The sequence below is a fragment of the Elephas maximus genome, chromosome 6 (assembly GCF_024166365.1).
Source record: "Elephas maximus indicus isolate mEleMax1 chromosome 6, mEleMax1 primary haplotype, whole genome shotgun sequence".
Classification (NCBI taxonomy): Eukaryota; Metazoa; Chordata; class Mammalia; order Proboscidea; family Elephantidae; genus Elephas; species Elephas maximus.
In genome coordinates, this window is record NC_064824.1 from 48,722,864 (window position 1) to 48,747,018 (window position 24,155).

Sequence of the window (24,155 nt, forward strand, 5' to 3'; positions counted from 1 at the left end):
AGTGATATAATTTCCAATCATGTAATCCGATATTAGACATTTAGAAGAAAATTAGGTTTGTCAGTTTGAATATAGTCTTCTCTCACCCAAGTAGTTCACTTATTTAATAATTAGTTTTATGATTTAAACATCCATACACAAGATCTAAATCTAGTTAAGTGTTTAATCAGTTTTTATGCAGTGTTTGATTTCATCCCTCACAATATGAATATGTATATAAATGTAGATGATTTCAAGACTCACATCGCTGATTGCATCAGTGACTGCCCGGTGGTGGAAGTGCTCTGGGCGATCAGGGATGGACCTCCAAATTCCCAGCTGGCTCATGTAGTTCTCCTTGTACTTCACCTGTGGTAAAAATACAAAGGCAGCTGTAAAGTCTTGCCCAAAGTTAATATAAAAAAATCTATCTCTATCCAGACAGTTTTAGAAATGGGAAGATGCTAAAAAGACATGATGGTGGATTATTTAGCCAACACAAACAGAAATGTTTAGGGACGTACTTTACTGATGTCGTCTGTGACTTTGCGATGATAAACGATGTCCAGAGCATCCTTCACAGTGTGGTATTTTCCCTTGGTCTTTTGAAATGTTTCTTTGTAGCGTAGCTGGAAAGAGAAAAAGTACATAGATTATGAAAAACCACCAAGTCAGATAATTGAGCTCTTTTAAGTTTCAATTCTCTCGAGCTTTCTCTCTTAGGTTTCCCCATGAATAAATTTGAGAGATTTAAAAGCTCATTTCAAATCCTGGGAGACAGAAAAGGAATTAGGGAAAAAAAATGAAATCCAAATAAAGTATGAGGTTTAGTTAGTAACAATGTATAAACAATATTGGTTCATTAGTTGTGACAAAAGTAAAGTAAGGTGTTAACAATAGGAAAAATTGGATGTGGGGTATACAAGAACTCTCTGTACTATCTGCAACATTTCTGTAAATCCAAAACTACTTAAAATAAAATGCTTATTTAAATATGATACAAACGAAAGGCTCATTTCGATGGAGAAACAAACAAACAAACATAACCTCACTGAGCCCAGGACATACTAATGTGCAAAAAGAAAGGAGAAAGATTTAGCTTCTAACTCCTGGTATTAAAACGCCTTCTCCACAAAGCAGTTCTGAAATTTTACTTTATTATGATCTTAATCTTTTTGGTATCCAAGAGAAGACAGTTCTGACTTTAACCTAAGAATATCCTGACAGATTCATCCCATCTACACAAGACGAGTACTTCTCTCAATGGCCTGTTTTCAACCTCAAACAAAAGGTCTTTTTTTTTTGGATAGCTGAGGAAAGACGTAAGGAAAGACATCTTTCCTTTGACTTTGTGACTCTGTTTTTCAGGTAGATAATTCCATGAAATCACTTACCTCTACATGTGGGGAAAGGCACGATAGATAAGCTGACCTGAACACGAGATACAACCCTTGTTACACTGGACTATTTTGAAGATTAAGATCAACAGCATTGGCACTGACAAAGCCAGAATGAGGCTGCCCAATAGGAAAATTTCACTGTGGGACCACCCTTGCAACATGGTGACACAGATTAAGCTGGGTTCAAATGAATATCCAAGGGTAATTCTGAAGCTATAAAGACGGAGATGTCCCAAGAAGACTAAAACTATCCTAGGGGATAGATTTTGAAGACAGTATATAATTTTCTCAGTGTGTGTATGTGTGAGTGTGGCTTTTTGTTTATTCAAGGTGGTTTTCAATTCTAAAAAAATTATTGTAAAATATAGATCACAAAAATTTGTTGTTTCAACCAGTCCAGTGACAATAATCGTGTTTGTCATACTGTGCAACCGTCACCACTATGCAGTTTCAAAAAAAAATTCATTACCCCAAACAGAAACCCAGCACCCATTAAGAATATCTCAGTTTATATTTTAAACATTAACTGGTATTCCTTTCTTTCCAACTAGCATGGTCTCCTCAGCTCCGAATGATAATTTCAGATAAAAATCACAGAACTGAGATATTGTTCCAATTTGCTGAAACTTGAATTTGAAACTTCAGAGCTATGTTGTTAAATTGAGGGGCTATGGGGCTGGCTTGAGCTTTTGGCTTGGTTTAAATCTCAACATGCGTAATCCTTCTCTAGGGGTTCTGATTCTGGTAATGGGTACCATGCATTTGGAATTGGGCTCTGAGATACAAAACTGGTAAGGACTGGTGATCTACCTTGGACTAATTTCATTAACAGGGAATCTAATTGCCATTAAAAGGCAGCCTTTACCTTGATCATGTAGAACAGGAAATGAAAGTCTGCCCATCCTAATTCTAACTAATGTGTCATTCACATGATCTGTATCTAGGCAATGAAAAGAAGACAGGGAACAAACATTTTCTGAGTGCCAACTATGAGCTTCACACAGTACTAGTAATGGCATATACATTATCTTGTTTAGTTTAATTTAATTATCACAATTATTGTCATTGCACATCTGAGAAAGCAAAGTCTTAGGAAAATTAGGTAAGTTATATACAGCAGACAGGTGACAGCACCAAGATTTGAATCCATGTTTGGCTGACTCCAAGCCCATGATTTTATGGATAAAGTTGGCAAGAATCCTTGGGAAATGCTTCCAAAAAATTATAAGTAAGGATCAAGGATCATAATTTTGCACAGAAGAGCAATGAGAAGAACAACAAGCTTTTAGCATCTCTCAGCACTGTCCTTAGCTACTTTGCCTGACTGGTATTGTTTGTTTGATTGTTTGTTTTCCTTGATCCATGTTGTGGGACATGACTTTGTACTATGGATACGACTGTAACATCTTATGTTTCTTAGGTACATCAACCTCAGCTCTCTCTATTGTAAGAAGAATGAAGAGATGCATACATCACTGGCATTCCAGTAAGCCTTCTTAGCTCTGATGAGGATCGGCGTATCTGGCACTGGGGTGTACTTGTCCTTCATCTTCTCATACTGAATCTTGTACTTTTTCTAAGGAATCATATGGAAAAAAAGACAAATTTAAGTTCAAGCTCTTTCATCCCTCCCAACTCACAACCCAGTCACAGTATCCAGCTGAGGAACACAACAACATGTCCTTGAAAAGAATAGCTTTGCCTTCTATATTTTGCTAATGCTGAGCACAATTTCTAGTAATGGGTTCTCTAATCAGAGGAAGTAGGTGAGGGTTTTTACAAAGGATTTTTTTCTTTAACCCAGTGCCTCATTACCAAATTCCCACCTTACCTCGCTGACCATGTCCTTCACGTCTTTAGCATGCTTCAAGGCTTTAGTCTGGTTGCCAGCGTGATGATGGGGTCTCTCTTTGGTGGCAAGTTCAATATACAGATACTAAATAATCAGAAAATGGCCGTGAGACGGTATAGAGATGAAACATTTAGCATTCAGTCCTCTTCATTCATTTCTGGCCCTAAAGTGTCTACTTGTTGTTCTGTTTTTGTTTTTTGCTTTTTGATATATGTGTTTCTGTTCATTTCTCTCTCTGTATATCTCACGTTTGGAAACACATATACACACTTCAGTTTACCAATACTCCTACTGGTGAATATGGTCCAATCTAAAGCCACATGATAAAAAATGGTGACAGAAGAACCAGATGCTTCTTACAGAGCCCTCAACATAGTATTTTTTAATTTTTGCCTGAATACATGAAATATGGTTTCATTTGTCTATGGACAATAAACAAGTCCTATGGAACCTATAGAGGCCTGGTGGTACAGTGGTTTTAAGAGTTTGAATCAACAGTTTGAATCAACCAGCCACTCCTTGAAAACCCCATGGGGCAGGTCTACTCTGTCCTATAGGGTCACTATGAATTGAAATTAACTAGATGGCAAACAGGTTTGGTTTGGTTTTTTGGTATGGAATGTATGCAGATGACACAACCTTGCTTGCTGAAAATGAAGAGGACTTGAAGCACTTAGTGATGAAGATCAAAGACCACAGCCTTCAGTATAGATTACACTTCAACATAAAGAAAGCAAAAATCCTCACAGCTGGACCAAAAAGCAACATCATGATAAACAGAAAAAATATTGAAGTTGTCAAGGATTTCATTTTACTTGGATCCACAATCAACGCCCATGAAAGCAGCAGTCAAGAAATCAAACAATCTATTGCTTTGGGCAAATCTGCTGCAAAAAACCTCTTTAGAGTGTTAAAAAGCAAAGATGTCACTTTGAGGATTAAGGTATGCCTGAGCCAAGCCATGGTATTTTCGATCACCTCATATGCATGCAAAAGTTGGGCAATGAATAAGGAAGACCGAAGAAGAGTTGATGCCTTTCAATTATGGTGTGGGTGAAGAATATTGAATATAACATGGACTGTCAGAAGAATGAATAAATTTGTCTCGGAAGAAATACAGTCAGAATGCTTCTTAAAAGCAAGGATGGTGAGACTTCATCTCACATAATTTGGACATGTTATCAGGTGGTACCAGTCCCTAGAGAAGGACATCATGCTTGGTAAAGTAGAGGGTGAGTGAGAAAGAGGAAGACCTTCAACGAGATGGATTGAAACAGTGGCTGCAACAATGGGCTGAAATACACCACCAATTGTGAGTACGGCACAGAACCAGGCAGTGTTTCTTTCTATTGTACACATGGTTGCTATGAGTTGGAACCGACTCAACAGTACCTAATAACAACATGAAATGTATTAAGCAATTACTTTTCACTACCTGGAGTTCACAGACTACTCATCCAATGACAAATTTGTATAGCACCTAGAAAAGAAAATATCACCTGCTCATGCAAAGTACAGCCATAGTTAAGATGGCCCAAAAGAAAACAGTTTCATAAAGTGCAGTGTTAATGTGCATGAGGCTGCATCAAGGACAAACAAGTGTGAGAGTCTTATACTGACCAGGAGTGGTCAGGCACACACATGACACCAGAGTGGCAGGTTTACGAATCTTCGTTAGTAAATGATCTTACCTGACTCTGAAGCTTCTGCCCTCTCTTGGCTCTTAAAAGATCAGGAGTATCAGGAACTGAAGTGAAGATTGATTTTTGCTTGTTGCCCGAAGCTCTGTACACCAGCTAAACATAAAACAAGTCATCACCATCATTTCTGCTTTATAGTCATGTTATGTTCTCTGCAGATGATTTTATTGTTTACTTCATAGAAAAAGCAGAACCGTCCCACTGCAACAATTGCAGCTTCTTTCCAATAAGCCAATAATTTATTTACCCCTCTGTCCTCATTTGACATTTTTCTCCTTCTGTTGAGATGAGACATTCTGTAGCCTGTCCAGGATCCAAGCCTCCTGCTGTGCTCTTGGTCCCTCTCTTGCCTATCTCTTTTTGAACTCTGTTCCAGCAATCGTCCCCTTCCCCTCCGTATCTCCAGCCCTTCCCATTCTTACAGCTTTCTCCCTTTGTCTGTCAACAGGCTCAAGTCCTTTCCATCGTTAACTCTTCACCTCCAGTCAATGGCCTCATTCCTTCCTTGCACTGTCAAGCATTCTATGTTTCTTTCTCCTTTTCATCTCTTTTAATTAATTTCTCAAGGTGACAGTTTGGCTTCTACCCAACCACTCCAACGAAGCTATGCTTGTCAAGGCTACCAAAAGCTTTATGAGTGCCACATCTGGAGAATGTCTCTCCATAGCAGCTGTACTGCTCAGCAGTTTCTTTCTAAAACTCCCTTCTCTTCCTCTACTGTTCTGTGGCCTCTCCCGTCCCCTAAAGGCTGCTATTACCTAGGGTTTAGGGCTTGGCTCCTTTCACCTCATACGTATAGGTGATCTCAGCCAGAACCATCACTTTCAGATTGACAACTTCCAAATCTGTTAAGTCCAGTCTCTCCTGAGCTCTAGACCCAAATCTTCAAAGACTTTCTGAACTAGGGTGACTCATCATGCTCAATATTGAATTCTTCCTATTAGTCCACATTCCTTCTTAAAATCTGCTTCTTCTATTTTCTCTATTTTGCTAAAGGGTTTCTTGATTGCACAGTCGCCCGGGGCCAGAAATTTAAGGCGTAATCCTAGGCTTCTTCTCCTTTACCTTCTATGACAAAATTGTCACAAATCCTGGGCTTCTCACTCCATGATATCCTTTAAATATGTTCCTTTTTCTCATTTCCCACTGCCACTGCCTAGTTTAGCTTCCTATCTTCTTCTTTTTTTTTTTTTCTACACATCCATAGGACCCTCCTAAACCAACTTCCCAGCTCCACATGGGACTGTTGCACATGACTCATTCATCTTCCACAAGTCTGAGTGAGAAATTTTCTTAAAGCACATATCTCATCTGATCTTAATGCTCAGATCTACCCTGGCTAAAAGTAATTTTTCAATGATTTTTCATCAAGCCTATGATGATTAATATAGATGCATGAGTCTTCAAAACCTGGCTCCTATCTATGCTTCTTGCCTCATTTCCCAACATTCCTCCACATTCTCCATGTGCTATTTGAAACTATTCCCAGTTTTAAGAACTTATTGTGGCTGTTTTTACATACTATCCTTTCTGTTTAGAATGTTCTTCTTTCTCTTAGCTGCTTGGGAAACTCCTAGAATCCCTATTTTCTTAATTATTCTGGTAATATATCATTTATCATATTGATGTCTGTCTCTTTTCCCACACTCTGTGCCCATGAAATGCTGGCGCTCAGCGCTATCATCCTTTCATCACATAAAGCTTAGACAAAGGGCCTGAAAAATAGTTGTCTCCTAATAAATGTTGAGGGAATTTAATATAAGGAGGCAAACTAGAAAGAACAAATGGAGCACAAATAAATTCTAATCACAGATTTAAATGCCAATGGAATAGATGAAATGTAAAAAAAAAATAAATATTACAAATACACACATGTGTGTACACATTCACTTCTCTAAATATAAATTACATACAAGTTAAAACAAAATGTGGCTCCTCTTCTTGGGTCTGTTTTTGGTGTACTTTTGAAAGAAAAGAGATAAACTGAATGAAAATTTAATGTTTCTTCCAGGCTATATATATATATATTTAATAATTTTTATTGAGCTTTAAGTGAACGTTTACAAATCAAGTCAGTCTGTCACATATAAGCTTATATACACCTTACTCCATACTCCCACTTACTCTCCCCCTAATGAGTCAGCCCTTCCAGTCTACCGTTTTGTGACAATCCTGCCAGCTTCTAACCCTCTCTACCCTCCTATCTCCCCTCCAGACAGGAGATGCCAACACAGTCTCAAGTGTCCACCTGATACATGTAGCTCACTCTTCATCAGTAGGTTATATTTTTAATAAATCAAATCAACAAACTCATAGAATATTATAGTTGAAAGGAGCCCAAATCATCATCTAGTCCAATTCTTTAGTTCAGGAAATTGAAGTGCCAAAGTTGTGAATTATACAAAGTCACCCAGCTAATTAAAAGTAAATCTGGGACTAAAACCCAAGTCTTCCATGCAATTTCTATCATTCTCTTTGTAGTACATTTCTCCTTTACTGAAGTATGCATTGTTTATGCTTCTTGGGACAACATCCCTACTTCAATATATGTCAATATTCGTCAAGAATCAATACAATTCAAAAGTCAATAACTTGAGCTGCTTTTCAGTATCAAACTTTTTACAAAGTTGGTGTTTTTCAAACATTCCGGATTCTAAAGATCTCCTGGGTCTTTATTAAAAACAGATTTGCAGGTCCTATGCCAGAACTCATAAATCCAGTAGAGTAGCTTGGTTTCAGTATATTATCAAGTCCAAGTCATTCTTATGGTCAGCCAAGTATGGAAGAAACTCCATTACTGAAAAATATCCATTCTCTTCCCTACTGTGAAAGCTGGTACTGATGCACAAAAATCCAATAGGAATTAGAAGAGCAGAAATTAAAATTTTAGACAATTCTAAACCGAGTCAGCCAAGAGAAGTAAAGGTATCTGAGGGTTGAGAATAAGCACTCTAAGTTAGCAAGCTTTTTTTTTTTTTTTTTTCTGTAACTGGAGGCGAGTTGTGGGGCCTCAGTACCTGGTGGGAAGATGCAAATGAAACTATGGTAAGTAATTTTGAATCTACTGAGTAGGCAGCAGGGAACCATTGAAGACTTTCTAATCCCTCCCATGATTAGGGTTCCTGATAGCAGGGCTTTATGAGAGTTTTCTAATCTATAAAATCATGACTCGTGTAAACTTTCAGCAACCCTAGTCATGGGTAGGATGAGTATCAATATCTTCATTTTGCCAAAAGGGGACAAAATAGGTAAACTGAGGCAACGAGCGATCAGTTGACTTGCTTAGACATGGCGACCACACCAGTTTAGGGCAGAGGGGAGATATTTCACCTGCTGTAGTTGCTTGAGAACTGATGACTAGAGGAACTAAAAACCTTTCTTTGGGTAATTCAGTCTGCTTTGGTCAAGTCGGCTTGCTTGTAGTGGCAGTAAAGGACCCTTACCTCACTTAGATGTGTCTTCAGTTCCTGCACTTTTCTGTATTCTGGAGTGTCAAGCACCACTTTGTATTTGTCGCGCATCTTCCTTGCTTTATCAGTATACACGTAATTAGACTAAAAAAAAAAAGCAACAACAAAAATACAATATAATGAATCATTTAAGTGATTGCGCCTCACGGTCACACATCCTCTTTCAAACAGTTGGCGTGTACATGCGAAGCAGTCTTCCCTGTGTCCTGGGCGTCTTTCCAGGCAGAAACAAAAGCCACTGCCATTTAATTAAACTTATTCCTTTTACAGGAAGCATAGATCATCTTGAGTGGGTCATGATCAGCTCAGGAGCATTAATGGGAGATGCTCCCCCAAAAGCAACTGCAGGTACGGGGTCTTTGTGCCAAGCACTCTACAGCTGGCGATGGGGTATACGGATCACTGTGTAGAGGTACACTCACCCACAACTTCCGTAGGTGCCGGGAGCGGACCATGTCGGGAGTGTCATACAGGAAGCAGCCCATGCCCCTCAGGACCTGCAAGTCCTCTTTGTATTTAATCTGTGGGGAAAAAACAGAAATATGACTGGTCATGAGCACATTAAGTCAAGAACAAAAAAGACAGAGTAGTGACACTTTTTAAAATGATTTATCTTTCATTTTGGTTCAACATGTCCACCTTGTATTCTTAGTTTGTTGTGATTGTTAGGCGCCATCAAGTCGGCTCCAACTCATAGTGCCTTTATGGATAACAGAGCAAAACATTGCCCAGTCCTGCCATCTTCATTATTCTTGCTATGATTGAGTTCATTGCTTTGGCTATTGTGTCAGTCTGTCTCATTGAGGGTTTTCCTCCTTTTCACTGACCCTCTACTTTACCAACAATGATGGCCTTGTCTACAAATTGGTCTTTCCTGATGACTTGTTCAAAGTAAGCAAGTCCAAGTCTCACCATCTTAGTTTACTCGCCCTCAAATAAATCCTATTGTTTTTTCCATTTAAGTCTCTAACCCGGCACTGAGGAGATAACACTGCTATTATTTTATTATGATATTGATGGGAGAAAAAGTACAGAGTGAATTGAGGGGTGTTTTAGAAGAAAACATCCAAGGAGGATAAAAAAGATAGCAGTAGGAAGTTGCTAAAGTGGCTGGGGCTAGGGATGAAAAGGAAAAAGATACTAAACATGACATGTGAAAGAGGCTGATTGGAGAGCAAGGGGCAGCAATGACTCAGTGTCGAATGTAAAACAGTGGTCAGAGATTCTTTTATTTCTTAGCTGGTCCTCTTATTGCTGTTTTCATAGCTGGTGAAATGTGGGGTTCTATTTTCACGCTGGATCTCTGGGTGGTGCAAATGGTTAATAGAGTTGGCTGGTAACCAAAAGGTTGGTAGCTCACATTCACCTAGAGGCATCATAGAAGAAAGGCTTGGCAATCTACTTCTAAAAAAGCAGCTATTGAAAACCGCATGGATCATGGTTCTACTCTGAGGCACTGGGGTCACCATGAGCAGAAGTGGCTCCACAGCAACTGGTTTTTTAGTTTCCATACTACTTCACCCTCCAGGTATACACCCAGTTTGGAAGTACTCAGTGAAAAAGGGTGTTCAAAGAGCACTGGTTTGCTTAAACACTGAAAGCAAGCCTGCCTCTTGATCGGGTATGACCCCCACCAGAAAGATGCTTTGAGATGCTTACATCGCTGGAGATGTCACCCGCGTAGCGGCAATGGAGCACTTGGGGTGTGTATGGTAAGGAGATCATGTGGCCTTGCATCTTGAAGAAGTCTGATTTGTAGATCAACTAAAGAAAAAATACCCAGAAATGCACACATTAGAGACCAAATGGTTGACAATCATCCTTGGGTTCCACTGTCTGCCCTTTCTGCTAAGGAAATACCCACCTCACTGACAGCTTCTTGTGTCTTTTTGACCTGGCGGATTTCAGGTGTGTCAGGAGTTGTGTGAATCTTGTCTTTCAATTTGTGATACAATTCTCGATACAGTCTCTGCATTGAAGGAAAAACCAGTGTAGGGATTTAGCACAAGATTTTTTTAATCAGGGTATCTACTGACTCATCAACAATCAAACATTTACATAAAAAGCCATGAAAGGAAAGACTGGAGATATGGAAAATGAATGAGATTAGGAAAAACAAGAAAATGATATTTATTTTATTTCCGTGGAGAATCTGAGCACAAAGTCTTCCATTTTCTATCAAATGGTTAATTAGCAGGATTAGATACACAAACCAATAGTTTATGTGGAACAAAGGGTCATGAGTAAGAATAAAATACCCCTTATTAAGGATTTTTGAATACAAGTATCAAAAGAAGGAATTTTTTTCTTTGGAAAAATTTTATGTCATAATCCACGGAACTGAGTCTAAAGACTCAATGGCATTACAAATTATAGAAAAACATTGCTGAAGGATACTGGTATCAAAATGGTGACAAAACAGACCCTCTTACTCTTTGCTAAGGTGCAAGTTTACAGCTGAAACATAATTAATTCTTAAGGTCTCCCAAATAAAGCCATGGGCTTTGAAACTCAGTATTTCTCCCACAGAATTAGCATTCACAGTACCTCACTGGTAACCTTGTTGGCCCTCCGGACATGGACAAATGGAACATCTTTGGGGCCAAGTGTGTACCCATTTGCCTTGATGTGCTCATAAACTTCTTTGTACTTGAACTGCGAAAACGAAGACAGAAGAAGATCAATGATGGGTAAACAAAGAGCAGCATTAAATTTCTCCAACAGAAAAAAGTTGACACTTCCATTTGAAAATTGTTCTCTAAGCTTTAGGTATAAAGAAAAGTCATTGACATAGTTTCAATATTAATCTAAGTTTTGAAAATTATTTGTTGGCTAATAAAGCCAGGTGCAGAAAGGAATAAAATTCAACTTTGCTTAGATGAAATCTTTTTGTAGGCAGGTATGTGAAATGCAAGAAAATCTATATTTTTAGCTCCAATGTGGCTAAGGAATTAAGACATGGCTAAGGAACAATAAAATCTTCTTAAGTCTGATGAATGGCTTTATAGACAGATTAATAAAATGACATGTTGGGTTATTAGACCCATGACTCTCTGCCATGAGAACAAAGGGGCCACAGTCCATTGGAGTCTGCCTGGCCATCAGGTTTGATTTCCAGGCCTCTGAAGAGAAGCATGTAAGGGTGAGCTTACTCTTTAGAAGATGATTGGTTTGTGGAATAGTCTGCAGAACAGGGTCACTGGGATAGCCAAACCTTCTCTAGGCTTTACCCATGGGATAAATCCATCAAGTCCCAACCTGACTTTTAAAAAGTAAGGAAGATTCCTATCAAACCCAGCACCTGGATAAGCTAGCAGTAGTAAGAACCTATCTATCCCTATGAACTGGGCACAGAGGGTAAGCACTGAGTAAGTATCAGAGCTGGAAGCAAGGAGAGAAGTCCTTTCATTTCAAATGAACACACGGTGATGTTCTACGAAACACAGCAGAAGGAAGATGACAGCTATTGTCACCTATCAGTAGAACATGGATAAAGTTGCTTTTCTGGTAAATAGCTTACTATGGTTTGGCATGTTTCAATTTTAAGGCCAGCAGAAGCAGAGGTGTCATGGCAGCCACAGGCCCTGAATCAAGGTGCAAGCCTACTGAACATCCTATCCTAACCCACTGGGCTACCCAGGTACTGCTGAATTGCAGGGACAAGCCAATTTCATGGCACCCCTAGAAAATATACTATTTCCCTTCTTCCAGTCCCATCATTATATCATGTTGGACCTTCATGGTGTGATTAGCGGGGAATGTGAATAGGCTATTAATGAATATTAGCCACCTCCCCCATCTCCATGTTAATATGGAGGAGACCACTCACATAACTGCTCATGTATCGGGTGTTCTTGTTGTGTTTGAAGTGAGGGGTATCAACTGGAAGCCGATATCCGGTAGGCAGGAAGCGCAGGCCAGGTCGTCGGTACAGGTTCTGCCGCAATAAGGAAGAGGAGGTTAAATGACACCTGACATCAAATAACTGATTGGCGTCAAGCAAATCACATCCAGACCATGTTAGGTTTGTATCAGATACTTGATGTGCTTATGCTCACTGAATTGATTTCAGGAAGAAATTAAGTTCCAAGAGTCATGAAGTTAGTTAGACCACGCTTAACCTATGTTTTAGAAAAAGAGAGGAATTGGTGAAGGGGCTTGTAGAAAGTAATTCTTCTATGCTTCTGGACATATGCCCAGTAGACTACACAGCATCTAGCAGAAATTTGGGAAAAGTCGAGAAAACAGGCAGCCATGTGTCACCTCTGTCCTTAATCCTACCCTTAGATGATATTTAAGATATCACCAACCCCTGAGACAGTCATGAATATAAGTACACCTTTGGAACACCCTCACCCCGTATACACACATCAACACAATGTCTTGACTCCAGGGATGGAAAGGCCATGATGCTGATATTCATGGCAAGAGGGAGTAGGAGCCTCTGTCTGTGACCTTAAATACTCTGTCTTTCAGGGGACAACAGGATTAAGAATACTATTTAAAATATTAAGAAAAATCAAATTACTTTTAACATTCAAGATAAAAAGTAAAATTACAAGAGACCCAAGCAACACCCTCAGCTAATACAGAATGAGATGTTAAATAGGTGGGCTGGGTCCAGGCTCTTTCTCTTCTGAATTCTAACGGCAAATTCTGGCTTTCTTTCTTATTGTTAGTAGCCTTTTATGGTTATATGCCTTGTCTTTCCCAAGTTGATTTTAAGCTTTTCAAGAGCTGAGATAGTAGATTTGTTCTCCTCTTTGTTAATATGTAAACATTGCTCAAAAAATGCTTATTGCTTGCTAGGAGGAGCCTGTTAGTCAAGAGGGAAGACAGCCTATGCTCTCTTTGTTTGTTTTTAATTTTTTCAACTCACATGAACAGAACATGATTGACAAGGTCAAGCTGAGAGGATGCCCAAACCAAGATTGCTTCTACAGATGCCAATGGCCTGGCCATCCTAGATTTCTACTGGGTAATCCGTTGAGTTCTCACACTCACCTCACTCTGGAGCTTGTATGCATGCAGTGCACGGTCCAGATCCACAGTTTTAGTAGTTGGAGCCACTTTGCCTCTGACACTGCGTATATAGTCATGGTGGTAGACAGCCTGGGTGGAGAAAGAGTGGACCAATTCAGACTGTGTCAACATTGTTAGAATGTGCAAAGCAAATGGAAACTCAGGTTTCTCTTTAAAAAAATAAAAAATGGTATATGCTTCATATTGCCTAGAAAACCCTATCTGATGTACTATTGTGTCTTGTCCAACAGGATCAGAGCCAGCTGTGGACACCCACACTGAGAAGTAAGTGGAAGAGATGGCTTAGCTGTAAGAAGAGGAAAAGTGAATATTTCACCATTATTCTTTTTTATGCCACCAGGGTTTCCTTTCACCACTAGACATTCCAGAATATCAGGTCTTAATGTTCTAACTCACCAGTGGATCTAATATTTATATATTAACCTGGGGGGTTAAAAAAAAAAGAGCAACCTGCCTGCTTTGCCTGCTCTGTGTCAAGCGTTATAGTGGGTGTTTTACATACATTTTCCCACTCTACAGAGACGGATGCTAAGGCTCTGAGGGATTAAGTGTTTTTCATGAACCTCAAAGATTATACATAATAGAGTCAGGATTCCAATCCACATCTCTGAGTTTAGAGTCTAGTCGCTTCTTACTCAACCATAATAATCCAAACCATAACCAGCTGCAGTTGAGTCAATTCTGACTCACGGCAATTTATGTGTTGCAGAGTAGAACTGCCCTCCATAGGGCTGTCAATGGCTATAAGGTTTTGGAAGAAGACTGCCAGGCTTTTTCTCTCAAGGTGCTTCTGGGTGGTTTTGAACTGCCAAAGTTATGGTTAGTAGCCAAGCGCTCAACTGTTCATGCCACCCAGGGATCCCTATTCTACCATAGTTAGCTCTAATTTATTAGAAAGTCTAGATGGTGAGACATAAACTGTTGTTCATGACACAACAAACAACACTTGAAACTCTAAACCACAAAGTATTTCATATATTTAGACCACTTACCTCTCCACCCCAAGGCACTACTTGAACACATCAGGTTTTAGAAAACTAGAGCAGCATTTTAAGTACTTTCTAAGGCATCGATTCTGGTTTCCCAGTTAGAAAAAGCATGGCACTGCCCAGCCTCTAGTTCTTGCCACTTCTACTTAAGTGGACGTGTCTTATCCACTACCTTTCCTTTCCAGCCAAAACTGTCCATAGCAACTCGCCCAATGAACACTTACATCACTCAGCTGTTTCCCGCTTTTGACAGCTTGGACGTAGACTGGCGTATCAATGACTAGCTTGTAGTCGTTTTTCGTTTTCTGTGCGTGAGCTTTGTACTTGATCTGCCAAGAGAAAGAAAACAACCCTGTGTTGGGGCCATTCATTATACTAAAAATTACTGGTTTTCACAGGGGACTGGGTTACGCTTAACTTAAGTGATTTACATTCATTAGCACTCACTCAACAGACCAAGATTTGTCTGAATTTTATAACAATCAGACTAATCAGTGTTTATAGTCATGGAGCTTCCAGAGCCTTTCAGCAGGCTTGGCAGCTGCATTTCTAGAAAAGCTTAACTTTCTTAGTGAAATCTTGATTATAGCATTAATCAAGGATTTGCCTAGCAAATTTTCTCATTACAGATACGTCCTGTCTATAGCATCACAAGCTCCTAACAAATGAGATTTTTTTTTATAAGAAATATGTGCTCTATTGCCCAAAATAATCCAAACGGTGGGGAGAAGAGCCAGGGACCCTTTCTTTATCAGAGGACGATGCTACAACTTGACTACATTGTTTAAGAGGAATGCTGTATGCATTCCTGGGAAATGGCTGCTCTCTGTTCCTTAGCATCTTTCTCCAGCCCAGGCATTCTCAACACCACTTAAGCCACATTTAACAAGTGTATCTGTCACAATGTCTCTATTTTACATACCCCCACTTGGGCCCAAACTACATAGAGATGGAAATATTCTTAAAAAAAGAAGGCAAACTCACATCGTTGCGTAGATCATAAGCGTGTTTGGCATGGAGAATTTCAGGAGTGTCCCAGACAAAGCATCCAATCCCTTTCAGCCAGGTGAGGTCATCCTTGTACACAATCTAGAGGGTTTCAATAGATAGAAAGGATTAAAAAAAATTAATGATAATTTTAACACTACAAACAGACATACTCTGGTACACCTACTGTGGAGGACAGTTGGGTGGTTCCTCAAGAAGGTGAACATAAAACTACCATATGACCCAGCAATCCCAGTCCTAGGTATATACCCAGAACAAGTGAAGGCAAGAATGCTTACAGATACTCATATACCAATGTTAACTGCAACACTTTTCACAAATGCCAAAAGGTTGAAACTACCAAAATGTCCATCGACAGATGAATGGATAAACGAAATATGGTACATACACACAGTGGAATACTACTAAGCCATAAAGAGCAATGAAGTCCTGATGCATGCCACAACATGGATGACCCTTGAAAACATCATGTTGAGTGAAATAAGTTGTAAAAGGACAAGTATTATATGATCTCACTTATATGTAGTAAGCAAATATGTGGTTGGCAGGGTGGGAGCGAGGGGGGAAAGAGGAGTTTTTGCTTAGGGGGCAGTGTGTTTATCTTAATGGTGGTGGAATGATTTGGAAAAGAATGGCCGCACAACTTGAAGAATGTCATCAGTATCGCTAAACTGTACACGTAGGAATTGTTGAGATGGTGCACATTTTGCTATGTATGTTTTCACCACAATAAAATTAAAAAACAAAAACATAGGCACACACTAGACACAGGGCGACTTTGTGGAATGGAAAGGAAAAAGCATCAAAAAACCAGGTCTTGGGAATTACAAAAGCGTTGGCACACAAGGACCCGCTTGCAGAGACAGCTCCCAAGTCAAGCCAGACCCATGGGTATGCATAAACGCAGTAGTGGAAGAAGGGTGCAATAAAGAAGCAGGTAAGTCTGCTTCTTTTCTGGGTAGTTAGAAGGTGAAACCTTTCATAAGCAATGGGCTTACATCACTGATCTGATCTGTGACTTTCCGGACGTGGCTGTTAACTTGCAAGTCAGGGTGGCAAATCCATTCATGGAGGTGTCGGCGGTAATCGATCTCACTGACTTTCTTCTGAGTATCTTTAGCAGTAACCATCTCCACCATGTCGGGCACAATGTGGATTTTCATCTTGTTCTTTTCATAAACTGATCTGTACAGACGCTGTGGAGTTAAAGTAGCATGACTTTACTAAAGCAGTACGCAAAGCATCATCATAATGGGTGCCCTTCCCACACATCGTAGAAGTCAGGGGAACCAAGTTTCAGCAACCAGCAACTTACAGTTGGGAGCAGGGCGGGGCCTGGAATTTCCTAATACTATCTATCGATATATACCAAAGGAAATTAAAAAAAAAGAAAAATCAGCATGGGCTAAAATAACACTTGGCTGCTTCATATATACACAATTGGTACCATGTGTATTGTTTACTAGAAAATGTTCTGGTTTCTGGTATGGGAATATGTCACCTGACTTTGACTTCATAAGGCCTTTGGGATCACTTACATCAATGTTAAGCTTGCCAACTCGGAGGCATCGAGCTGTGTTCGGATCATCGTCAACACTTCTTGGTAAAGTATAAAGAGCTTTGAACTTTTCATATTCTTCCCGATATTTGATCTACAGAGAACAAGTACAAAGAAAGAAACACAGCTTTGGAGGGTAATGGACTGGTGTTGTTCAAAGAGCATGAGGTTTAACAAAAAGGTATGGCCTCTGAGATCCAGCCGACTTGGGGTCACCACACTTCTGAGCTTGTTTCCTCATCTGTGCAGACAAGTATAACACTAGTAAACACTTGTACCTGCCACAGGGTTATTGAATCTCCTTCTTAAACTGCAAAGCACTATAAAACTTTAGTCACTGCCATTAAAACTCCTATACCAATACTAGTACTTTTACTGCTATTACTAATTCATTTTTAAAGTTACATAATTAAAGAAAATAATCTTTTTTGTAATAATGGCATGTTTTTCTTAATACTATCAGTGAAAACTTAAAAATGCACTCAGGACTTTCTTTGTTTTAATAATTGATTAGCCTGATACTTAAAAGAGACATATTCCTTGAATTTCAGTTTCTGCAAGGTTTCCAAAAACTGCAGCATAACCAGCTTCTATGGGAAAACTAACATTTAGGCATTCGTATTTAGCTTGCAAGCCATATTGGCTTACTAATGAATGCCTCGTGATTACCTGAACTAGATGGTGAGGACCCTACAGAGAATAAGATCCAATCTCAATTCTCTCTCAGCCTAGAGGCCAACTTCTCAGTTAAAAAGAGGAGATAGGAGTATTTGTGTCAGAATTCTAGCGAAGCCCTTTATTGACTGGAGACCAACTAAAATACCTGTCAGAACTTTCCAGAACATTAATTCACATGCTTCTTACATCTTATCTATTCCTTAGTTATAAAGAACATAGCATTCAAAGACTTTTTTTCTTTTTAAACTAAGGTTGGAATCCTTCTTTTCAAGGATTAATTTCTTTATGTCCCTTCTGGTTTCAAGAACAATTTGCCTCTATAACTTTTTTCATGACCAAAAGAAAACACTTCTGCTAGGCTTCCTAAATCCTAAGTACAAAACTTCTCTTCCCAAATGAAAAGTTTACTCCTTTATGCTAGTTCATTTTCAGTCTTCGAAATAGAATCGAGCCTGAGCAAAATTATATATATTAATTTTTCCTTCAAAAAAATTGAGATTAATTTGTCCAAGGAAGCCTTTTTGTAAAATGTGCATTAGAAAGTAGTGAAATCAATTCACTGGGTCACTAGCATTTAAATGAATGAAATAGAACCGAAATTATCATAGTGCATTGTCTACAGTGAAAAGGTAAATATTCTGTGAAACATTTATGTCAGTGAGAATTCACATGAATCTCAGTTGTGTACGTGTGTGTGGGTTGACTTACAATATAAAATAAATTTCTCACTGCAGATAATGGTCAAAAAAGCTTGAGAAATACTGGCCTGAAGTGTTGCATAAAACGTTCAAAGTTAAGAGGTGCAATTCTCTAAAATTTCTGAAAGAGAACTGAGATTATTAGAACTTCAGTGAAGGTTACAAGGAATTTTATAATAATAGGTTTTACTTAAGAATATTTTAGGCACAAAAGGTTAGAGGTCATAAGATTTCATATCATATTTAAACAGCGTATGTGATTTGGTTGTTTGTTTTTTTACAATTATGTTTATACCTAAGAAAAGTTCTGCCTTATAGAAGTAGAATTCTAAAAGATTATAAAATTTTGCATTTAATGGTTATAAAAACGATTATTCAATCATTTATTTGGAGATGGTATAATAACTGGTTGTGACATTTACTGGTTTATTTTTGCCAAAAAGTCCATTTAATTCTATTGAAAAAGAATCTATTTTGAATAGTATGTCATCTGGCTACTCTCACTTTTGGCTAAAACAGAGACTATCCATGTCATTTACAGGCAGAAAGCCTAAAGGTCACATCTGTGTCCTCTTGTTAGTGTTTGGGAGTTTTCTCGGAATGGCAGTGCCTTTGAGAGGAAGCAATAAATGCACAAACTCTGTGAGGACTGAGCCTCTAGAATTACTTTCTGGGATACTCACATGGATACATTTATATAGTCAGCATAGGAATCAGCCCGAAGAGTTCTGGGAATGGAAAGCAGGGAAGGGCAGGAGGGATAGGAATGCTGCCATGTTTGTACTTGACTTACATTGCTGGCCAGATGCTTCTGGTTCTTGGCGTGTGTCAGGGACATGGTGCTGGAAGGCAGAATATAGCTGGTGGCTTTTACTCTATCCCAGGCCTCCTTGTACAGGTTCTGTAGGGATTAAGAATCTTCTCATTAATATGGGAAAATTGACTCTGGTTAGCTTCTGAATAGAGGACCTTTCCTTCGTTTGTTTCTGTCCTTCTCAGACACTCCCTACCAACCTCCAGATCGTCTCATTCTGTAGGATACAGGTACACCTAAGAAAATAACTCGTTTAGCACCACGACCATAGTTTCTTGGCCTGTTATTTTGTTTTCTACCATAGTGATTATCACGGTCTGCCATTTACAGAATTTTTGATACCATATCCACTCCGCATAGGTCCAGGAATTCCTGGAGGATGAGGACCACTAACAATTATTTTTAAATCAGTTTATCTAGGTGTTCCTGTGTGATGCAAATGGTTAAATACTGGACTACTAACAAAACACACCCAGAGGTACTTTAGAAGAATGGCCTAGTAATCCACTTCCAAGAGGTGACAGCCTTGAAAATCTATAGAGTAGTTCTGCTCCGCACACATGGGGTTGCCATGAGTTGGAATCCACTCAACAACAACTAACAACAATAACAATTCCTTTGTAGCTAGTGGGAGCTCAAAAAATGTTTCCACTTCTAGGTGTTTATCCAAGGACAATGAAAACTTGTGTTCACACACACACACACAAAAGCATATGCAAGTGTTTATAGGAGTGTTATTCATAATTGCCAAAATATCTGGAAACAACTCAGATGTCCTTCAACCTGTGAATGAATAAACAAACTGTGCTACATCCATACAATGGAATGCTATTTTGAAATAAAAAGAAATGAACTATTGACTTTCACAGTACCATGCATAATACGTAAATGCATTTCGCCAAGATAAAGAAACCAAAGCTAAAAGACTACATACTGTCTGATTCCATTCATATGACATTTTGGAAGAGGTGAAATGATAGGGACAGAAAACACCTCTGTGGGTGGACGGGTGGGGTTGACCACAGAGGGGCTGCAAGAGGGAATTTGTGGGTGATAGAACTCTTCTATATCTGACTGTGGTTGGATCCATGACTCTATGCATCTGTCAAAACCTATAGCACTGCAAGCCACAAAGAGTGAATTTTACTCCATGTAAATTAAAACAAACAAAACAAAACAACCAGGATGGGAGAGGTGATCAAATTGGAGTACAAACTGTCACAAATGAACCTACTTATATTCGCTATGAGTCAGAATCAACTGGATGGCAATGAGTTTGGGTTCTTTTTTTTTTTGTATTATAAAATACATAACACGACCACATTGAAGGGGATTGGGGAAGAAAACAACTAACTTATTTTGGAAAACAGCATTTTGGCAGAATGCTTGCGGGGTCAGAAAGTAAAGTGTTCAAGAAAGCCCAATAATGGAGTTATGTCAAGGGGATGTAAGAGCTCCCAATGGCTGAAGACAAAACAATTTAAACCATAAAATAAATAAAAATACTTTATATTCTATCCCATAGAATAAAATAAACATCCATGAGCCCAAACTGATTTAAATAAGTAATTGAAACAAACAAATAGCACAGATGGGGCAGCTCTTCCTTAGAGAATAATTCCCATTAATAAAGGCAGAACAAATGGGGGAAACACCGCAGAAATGACTGTTGCAAGCAAGATCCACCATTGGACGCTGAAATATGTGGGAGAAAGTTTAAGGGGATACAGGATATTTGTATGGTCTCAAAATATCTCTCCCAAGTTACTTTTTAATAACATGGAAAAATAGTAACTTTACAGTGGAGAAACTTGGCAGATACTAACTTAGCCAAGTGATCACAGTTAACATCATCAGTCGTTGCCATCATATACCACCTGATAAGATACACCTAGAAGAGCATATCAGCTCTGTGTTATTCTTGCCAAAGATGCATAACTGAAATCTAATCATGAGAAAACACCTGATAAGCCCCAATTGAGGGACTTTATAAAAAACAAATAGTAAATATGCTTCAAAAGTGTCAAGATCATAAAAGATAAGGAAACAGAAATTATCATGGATGGAGGAGAATAAGGAGACATGGCAGCTAAACGCAATGTGGGGTAATGAATTGGCTCCTGAAACAGAAAAAAGAATATTAATGGAAAAACCGGTGAAGTACAGGCAGAATATGTAATTTAGTGAATAGTATTGTAACAATAATTTCTTAGTTTTGGTAAGTGTACTATGGAGAAGCTGGGTAATGGGTATCTGAGAATTCTCTGTACTATTTTTGCAAGTTTTCTATAAGTGTAAAGAAAAAGATTAAAAAATGTTTATTGAATTAACCAATTCAGAGGAGGAAAAAGAGAATGCCTTTGTTGGTCTATAAGTCACTGGCCACTGGAGAAGCCAAAAAAAGAAAAAATGAGAATGACAAATTCAGGGTCAACAAAGAATAGCTTCAATGATACTTGTCCACAATAAGGAACAAGTTTCTGAATTTGTGTCAACTGCATGAAATAGTACAATACTCAAATTAGGGTTTATCTAATTGTAATGAGGAGGATTTGTGAGGCAGAGTAGGAATTTGAAGGGCCAGGATAAAACCAGAAACTCTTTGGGGCAGGGTGTGTACCCATTTTATTCTCTTATTATTTCTGAAGGAGGACAACGCGGCCCAAATATAAGAGGGAAAAAACTCAACTTACACTGCTATAAAGACTCTTCAGATTCTTGGTTCTGTCATAATCCACTGTTTCTAGAACTGTCGTATATTTGTCCTTAATCTGATGATAATTTTCTTTATATTTCACCTACAAACAAAAAAAGAGGGGGGGCAGTTATTCATTGTTGTTTGAAAATATGTAAAGAAAAGGAACGGCTTGTCCCTGGAAGAGAAATACAAGAAAAACTCACCTCACTGGCATTAATGCCACTTTGAAGAGCAGTCACATAAAGTGGTGTATCTGTGACCATATTATAGTTTTGTAGGTTTTCTTTACCTGCTGCCGTGTATTGTATCTGTGAAGAAAAACAAAAGTCACCAAAAATGGTAAAATACTGGTTTGTCATCAGCTTCAACAGTTTTTGCTAACTTATGTGCCTTTTATTTATTTCTAGGTTTCTGCTTTAATTGTAAAAAAAGAGGTTAGCACTCCATTGTCCTGCAGACTTTATGACTGCCAAGACTAACAGTCTCTCTTGCCCAAGAGTGGGGTCTAGGCTTTGTCAGGTCTCTTTCTTCATTTTGTTGCCATTTCCATGCCTATACTTCTCTTTGACAGGAGCCCTTCAATTTCAACTTCCCACTAGACCTGTTCTATTAGAGCTGAACCATATTCTGGAAGGTTTCCAGATGTTCATTTTTTTCCTTACAAAATTTATCTATGCTTTTGGATCCTACTCGCTGCCAGTTAACCTGAAACACTAAGGTATAGATGCTTGAGTGTAATTCACTATGAAACACCTCCTAGTTTTAAAACCTTTCTGTTACAAACATCCAGCACCTCAAACCACAGGAAAGGCTCATACTGAGAAGGTCCAGCACCAGAGCAGACCATCAGGAGAGGTTTCCTTGGGCAGGAGCTTTTGGTTTCCTTGATCACACACACTGTTACAGCAGCTTTCTCTGCTCAGGCACAGGAATGGCATGGCCATCAGCCCACTGGGCACAACATGGATTCTGAAGACCCGTAAAAAGTCAGTCCTTCTAGGAAGATCAACTCACCTGACTCTGGAGGTCATATGCTTTCTTGGCCTGCAGGATCTGGGGTGTATCCCAAACGTAGCATCCAATGCCTTTCAGCCAATTCAAGTCATCTTTATACACATTCTGTAAGAAAGCAGAAAGAGCAAAAGCTGATAGGTACCAACTGTATTTACAACTGAGCATTTTGATAATTTCCTATTGACACTTGGTTGTGCTTATGCTTAATGGTCATGGGGTGAGCCTCTCAACAGCTAGAAAATATTTAATGCCCTGGCTTAGGAAGAGAGCAATACCTACATCTTAAGCCTAGTGATAAACAGATGAAATATTTAACAGAGGTGTCCCAAGGCTCAGAGGGGATTCTTACACCAAAAAGAGGTTATTCATGGCACTTTGTGTTGAAAAGAAGCAGAGTCCATGAATGTAAAGGCAATGAGAGCATAGAGGGCCAAGGCAAGGTAATTAAGTCAAGCTGCAAAAAGGACATACATCACTCAGTATTTCCTGGGCGTTTCGGACACGTATAACGTTGGGTTCTCCTGGAACAGATGTCCACTGGTGAAAGTAGTGCCGATACTCCAGATCGCTGAGGATGTACTGGCATTTTTTAGCCAGGACGTGATTCATCATGTCATTGGGGATATGAACATTTGCTTTGGTGTCCTCATAATGTCTTCTGTAGTTCAACTAAAGAACATTATTTTTTAAACACAAAAGTAAGAGAGGAATTAAAAAGTAAATTATTCCAATCAATCTCTAAAGAGTCTCATTTCCAATATAGATCAGTGTCTTTAGAACATTCCATAGTTTTAAAAAAAATGATACTTTATTATGTTGTTCTCATTTTTTAAATTTCCCCATCCATTTATAACACAGGGTAAAAAGCAACCTTGTGCTTTCTCCATTTTCCAAGTACAGAGACTTGACTGTGTGTTTGGTAGTAGGGGAGGGAAGAAATGGGAGGAAACACAGCCATCAAGAGGTGTATGACGCTAACTGGCAGGGATGGGGAAATCTTCACGAATAACTCACTCCTCACCACCTTCTTGCCTCTGCTAGTCTTGACCCAGAAGGCAAACTCTAAGTAGGCAGACACACTAGCAACACTTAAGGTATTAAAAAAAAAAAAAGTGAACATTTTTCTTACCGCACTCCTCATCTTTTGGAAATCCAGACAGTGAATCACACCAGGGAACTCGCTGATTTCTTTTCCAGCCAGGTAGTGGCCCTTCAGCTTCTCATATGTCTCTTTGTATTTAAGCTGTGAAGTGG

General features: G+C 39.0%; 1 protein-coding gene across 50 annotated transcripts in view; it reads right to left on the reverse strand.

Annotated features, from left to right (window-relative positions):
- NEB (nebulin) overlaps positions 1-24,155 on the reverse strand; it is a 249,303-nt gene that overhangs the window by 54,062 nt on the left and 171,086 nt on the right. For all 50 annotated transcript variants that reach the window (XM_049887235.1, XM_049887234.1, XM_049887223.1 and 47 more), the window contains 22 exons: positions 24,031-24,144; positions 23,373-23,570; positions 22,902-23,006; positions 22,091-22,195; positions 21,883-21,987; positions 19,169-19,276; positions 16,980-17,093; positions 16,440-16,637; positions 15,418-15,522; positions 14,658-14,762; positions 13,406-13,513; positions 12,231-12,338; positions 10,949-11,056; positions 10,266-10,370; positions 10,061-10,165; positions 8,824-8,922; positions 8,375-8,485; positions 4,923-5,027; positions 3,211-3,315; positions 2,851-2,955; positions 504-608; positions 244-348 (listed from right to left, as the gene is read on the reverse strand). In XM_049887235.1, the coding sequence (XP_049743192.1) occupies positions 244-348; positions 504-608; positions 2,851-2,955; positions 3,211-3,315; positions 4,923-5,027; positions 8,375-8,485; positions 8,824-8,922; positions 10,061-10,165; positions 10,266-10,370; positions 10,949-11,056; positions 12,231-12,338; positions 13,406-13,513; positions 14,658-14,762; positions 15,418-15,522; positions 16,440-16,637; positions 16,980-17,093; positions 19,169-19,276; positions 21,883-21,987; positions 22,091-22,195; positions 22,902-23,006; positions 23,373-23,570; positions 24,031-24,144 (2,526 nt within the window). The remainder of the gene's footprint in view (positions 1-243; positions 349-503; positions 609-2,850; positions 2,956-3,210; positions 3,316-4,922; positions 5,028-8,374; positions 8,486-8,823; positions 8,923-10,060; positions 10,166-10,265; positions 10,371-10,948; positions 11,057-12,230; positions 12,339-13,405; positions 13,514-14,657; positions 14,763-15,417; positions 15,523-16,439; positions 16,638-16,979; positions 17,094-19,168; positions 19,277-21,882; positions 21,988-22,090; positions 22,196-22,901; positions 23,007-23,372; positions 23,571-24,030; positions 24,145-24,155) is intronic.